This window comes from Nuphar pumila, unplaced genomic scaffold (assembly GCF_984573655.1).
Source record: "Nuphar pumila unplaced genomic scaffold, dmNupPumi1.hap1.1 HAP1_SCAFFOLD_865, whole genome shotgun sequence".
Lineage (NCBI taxonomy): Eukaryota > Viridiplantae > Streptophyta > Magnoliopsida > Nymphaeales > Nymphaeaceae > Nuphar > Nuphar pumila.
Window position 1 is genome coordinate 13,822 of NW_028323514.1, and position 4,610 is coordinate 18,431.

Genomic DNA, 4,610 nt, shown 5'->3' on the forward strand with positions numbered 1-4,610 from the left:
GTGGATGCGGCAGTGTTGTAAAAGGATACGTAAATACATCACATGGAGAACGGCAGAAAATAGTCAACCAGCCACAAAGACACATCATCATCACATGGTCTGTTCTCAGAGAGGAAAGTACCAGGATGTCAAAGACAAAGGGCTTGTGGCCAAAGTTGACCTCGAGGGCCGCGTCAGTTCTGCAAGCACGCTCGCTGTCAGAGGCACTGTCAGCCCTCATGCCGACATGCGTAGAGTCAGTTGATGCTGAAGACTACATTAATTGTCAGCGCTGCAAGCACGCTCGCTGTGAGGGCCCGCGCCAGCACTGCACGTGCAAGCCTATGCAAAGGCACAACAAAGACTATGCAAATGCACGCTGAAGCCTATGCAATGGCAAATTGAAGCCTATGCAAAGGCACATTGAAGCCTATGCAAAGGTACGGTGAAGCCTATGCAACGGTACGTTGAAAGCCTATGCACAGGCAAATTGAAGCCTATGCACAGGCACGTTAAAAGCGATGCAAAGGCACGCTTGAATGCATGATGATGATGTGTCTTCGTACAACATTATCGTACAACATTACTGCACCACATGGGCATTGACTCCAAGTGCTATTTGGGAATCTGTATACCGATACCGCAACAAACAGAAGCTCATCCCAGCCAGACCCTCTGACTGTTTTGGTCCAGATACCCGAATATACATGCATCTCGGGAAAACAAGGGGGCTGAAACCCATTCTGGCAAAGCACTGATCCCAGCCTCCAGATGATCCTGAAGCTAGCGTACCCATGCAAACTGATGGCTGCGAACAGCTCCACGCCGAGGTTGACGTGTTTGAAGGCAGGGGCAGGCAGCATGGTGCCATTCTTCCTGCAGCGTGACATGCCACCTTTCAACCAGGAGCACGACCTCTGAGACACTTTTGACATTGCCAAGGCGTCGACCAGAAGCGGTGTGGTTCACACCCTCCATGGTCGGTTCACACCCTCCATGGTCCTGGGCATGCGCCGTACGAAAAGCTCCGTCTGGAATCCAAATAATAAGGTACTTCACAACCATTGTGTACGTGCCGACCGACTTGAAGCATGTGCACGGCTCTGGTTCTGTTACGCATGAGAGTGTCTACATCAGCCCTTTAGCCACTTCCGGCCCTGATGATGCATCTGTCTGCAACACTTCCGCGCCAACATGGACATTCCGATTCCAGTTGATAATGGTCATGAATGTTACCATTACCATCGACAGACTGGGACCAGCACTTACCACAGCCTGACTGGCTCTGCTCTCGAACAACCACAATAAGTATTGTATAGTGTTTAACTATACACAACGGTACATTGTATAGTGAGAATGTTTCACTTTTACTTGTGAGAGAGGTGCATCGGTCATGCAATGCACGCCTCTCACAGAGCAGATCGGATGACAACCCATATGGTGATCACCATGCCCATGCTTGCCATGACCCCATCCACTTCACTGGCAACTTCAAGTACACATCAGGACTGTTGTGACAAAGCGGGCTCAAGGCCAGACTGCCCGTGAAAAAACACGTTTTCCAATGCCAGCAAACATCGGGACAGCGAACACAGTGCTCGGGGTTGTATGAGACAATTGTTAAGCTGCATATGCGCCATAATGAGACCATGATGGAACAATGATGGGACCCCAGTTAAGGTGCATATCCATGCCACTGGTGCACGTAGGGACTCTTGTGACAAAAGCGACCTCAAGGCCAGACTGCCCCATCCATGTCGCACATCGGGCATCTTGTGGCAAAGCGACGTCAAGCGCAGACTGCCCCGTGCATGACACTGGTGCATCAGAAATCTTGTGGCAAATCGATCTCAAGGCCAGAATGGGTCACGCACGTGAAAAATATCTCCCTCTTGCCCAGAATGATGCCAGCACCAACAACATCTCCGGTCTGGAAAGTCGGCCCAAAGTCTTCCCCCTGCAGGGAGTTGTGGTGCTTGTGGCCGTCCTTCGAGTGGTACCCATAACTGTTCTCATCCCACCTGCCACACCAACGGCGAGGTGTCAGAGTTGTGTTGGCATGTGACCTGCTTGACGTCTAACCTTGAGTATAACCGTCACCTTGGGTATCTCTTCATATGCCAGAATAGCGAAGTTGACATCCCAGACCTGGGCTCATTCTGCTGCTATATTAACTGCGTGATCCCATGCAACAATATGAAAAGTCTTTGTACTGTGACTCAGAATGATGCTTTGGAACATCCAAGGAGATGAAGAAACAGGTCTGCAAGCTGCTGGGGAGATGAAGTCACCCATAGTAATCAGTGCCAGTCTATGTGGGATGAGGCAGAATGCTTATGTCGTGAACGATGACAAGGCACGTTGGCTGAGGCTTGGCTCGTGTCTATAAGTTGTGTCTGGGTCAATACCAAGTGCAAGGTATCTTGATGTGCGCCTTTGAGATTCTGGCGAAGATGTTAGCGCACGATTATCACATGAAATGGCAGGTTCAGCTCCACTCCCTTCAACTGCTCCTCATAGACAATGCAAGCCAATAACACAAAACAATATCTATTCGGGACCATGCCAAGACCCATTTGGCAACGCGGATGGAGCACCCATGGAGCCTGCCCAGCGGGCTTCCGCCTCAATGAAGTAGTGCAAGCAGTCCAAACAGGCACCGAGCTCAAGGCATTGACACCGCACCAAGAAGCAGTCCCAGACCCTGTTCAAACGGTTCCATGTTTTGACACGAGCTGTAATACGAAGCACACTGGGTCAAATGTTTGGTCGTTTCCGGTGATGGCTTTCCTGGCACTGCACACTGGCATGGCAAGCACTCTCATGCGCTGCTACAAAATATTCCGTGCACTTATGCACATCAGTTTCCTTGATGTTGTTTGCTTCTCGCCAAGCTTGCGAGACAATTAATAGCTGCAGCTCCAGGCTGACAGCACCTCATACACCCAGTTTGCTATGCTTGCAGAGAATTCTCGCATACGTGATGGGGCCCTTGGGACGGCAGAACATTTTTCCTCATGCCCTTGCAAGTTGTGCATAGATGTGCTGTGTGCGCGTTTGTTTTGATGCTTTGGTGCGCGATTCTCACAAGACAGGGCGCATCCAAACTGGTTCAAGACGCTATCCCAGCTGACGAACGTCAGAATGAGTGTTCATAACAAGTTCTATAACATGATTCAGATGAAATTTTCGCTTTAAATCTCCTGTCATGACCTGCCTCCGTAAAGTCCGTAAAGAAGCTGGGCCAGCTATCGACAGCTGCAAGGTGTCGTTACTTACAAAGTCGGCGGTCCTTGCTGATAACTCAAGCGCATGTGTCCCATTCTATACATAGGCAGCATGCGGCGCTTAAGACCCCAGCATCCGAGGTGTCACTCGCGCCTTCGCAGGCTGCAAAGCACGTCGCACCCTGCTTGCCTTCCAGTCTTCCACGTCTCCGGAACGAAGCCAATGGTGGCCTTCTTAGTATCATCCGCGCTGATGCACGTAGCCTCAAAATAAAAGGCAACCACGTGCGTGGGCACGGGGCGATTTGCAGTGAGCGTGGCGACATCAGCTTGCGAACGGGCATCCCCGATGTATCGTGCGTGTAGCCTATCCTTTCTCACATCAATATATCTGCTATTCCTGAAATCTGATGCTGGCGCAACCAGCTCTGTCGGGCCTGCGCTGTCCGCCATCGTGTGGGAAACACCTAACTCTCTACATACACCCCTTCTTGAAGCGATAGGGCATGCTAATGAGCAAGAAGTCCACCTTGAGAGCAGTTTAAATGCGCAGTCCACCAGTAGATGCAATCTTACCCACAAGGTGAAGCATACAAGCGAAGGGAAATTTCTTTCAAGGTATTCTTAGATTGATTGGGCAGCGATATCGATAGTGGACATGTCCATCGTTGTGATGTATCGTGATGGTCTCGTGTGATTCGTGTAAGTAGCTGCGGCCCTTTCCTTGATAGCAAGTGTTTTGGCACTTAGGTCGTCGACGAGGTCAGAGTCCTCGTCACATGTCGAGAGCGTCGTCATGAGCGACGGTCATGACGTGAGGTGTCGAAGGCCTCGACGAAGGAGTATGGTTTAGGTCCATGTATGGCGCATACGACGGTCGAAAATCGTTCGAGAAGGTACTATTTCAGGACTTCAGGAGTTCAAGTTGACGCACGCGACAGTCTGCCGGGGGCCGACTTGACGTGTCCAGTCAGGTCCAGATAGTCGTCTGCGTCGGTAATGGCGACATACTATGGCCCGTTCCCCAGCCTGCGGTAGGCCTTCGAAGGCCGAACGGAATGCTGTGAGGATATCCAGTATATCTACCACCTGCTGTCTCCGCCGGCGTCAACGCCGCCCTCTTTGGGCTGGCGTATCTCCTTTCTTTGACGACACGATAATTTCAGCAGGGCACCACGCCATTCGTCCTGCGATGGCGCTCTCCTTATACACAGCTGCTGCCTATCCGTGACACAATCAGGCAATCGACACATCGACTGCCAAGTAGTGAACACAGTCGACGTCGGCCTCACCTAAACATCTGCAACGCGGCACACGTGGCTTTGCCCGTGCAACATGACCCTGAACAGCGGAAGCGCGGCTTGTACGCGTACATAACTCAAGCAATTAACCAGGAACTGCTGC

General features: G+C 51.2%; 1 protein-coding gene across 1 annotated transcript; it reads right to left on the bottom strand.

Moving 5' to 3' along the window:
• Window positions 1–1,804: 1,804 nt before the first annotated feature.
• LOC149809715 (uncharacterized) lies at window positions 1,805–3,659 on the bottom strand. Its single transcript, XM_089994665.1, has 2 exons — window positions 3,397–3,659; window positions 1,805–2,000 (listed from the first exon to the last, which is right to left on the bottom strand). The coding sequence occupies exons 1-2, from the start codon at window positions 3,657–3,659 to the stop codon at window positions 1,805–1,807; spliced, it is 459 nt and encodes a 152-aa protein (XP_089850791.1).
• Window positions 3,660–4,610: the final 951 nt, after the last annotated feature.

Coding starts and splice junctions, on each gene's coding strand:
- LOC149809715 (XM_089994665.1), bottom strand. CDS start 3,659: ATGGCGGACAGCGCAGGCCCGACAGAGCTGGTTGCGCCAGCATCAGAT. Junction 2,001..3,396: donor GAGACGTGGAAGACTGGAAG/GCAAGCAGGGTG, acceptor TTGGTGTGGCAG/GTGGGATGAGAACAGTTATG.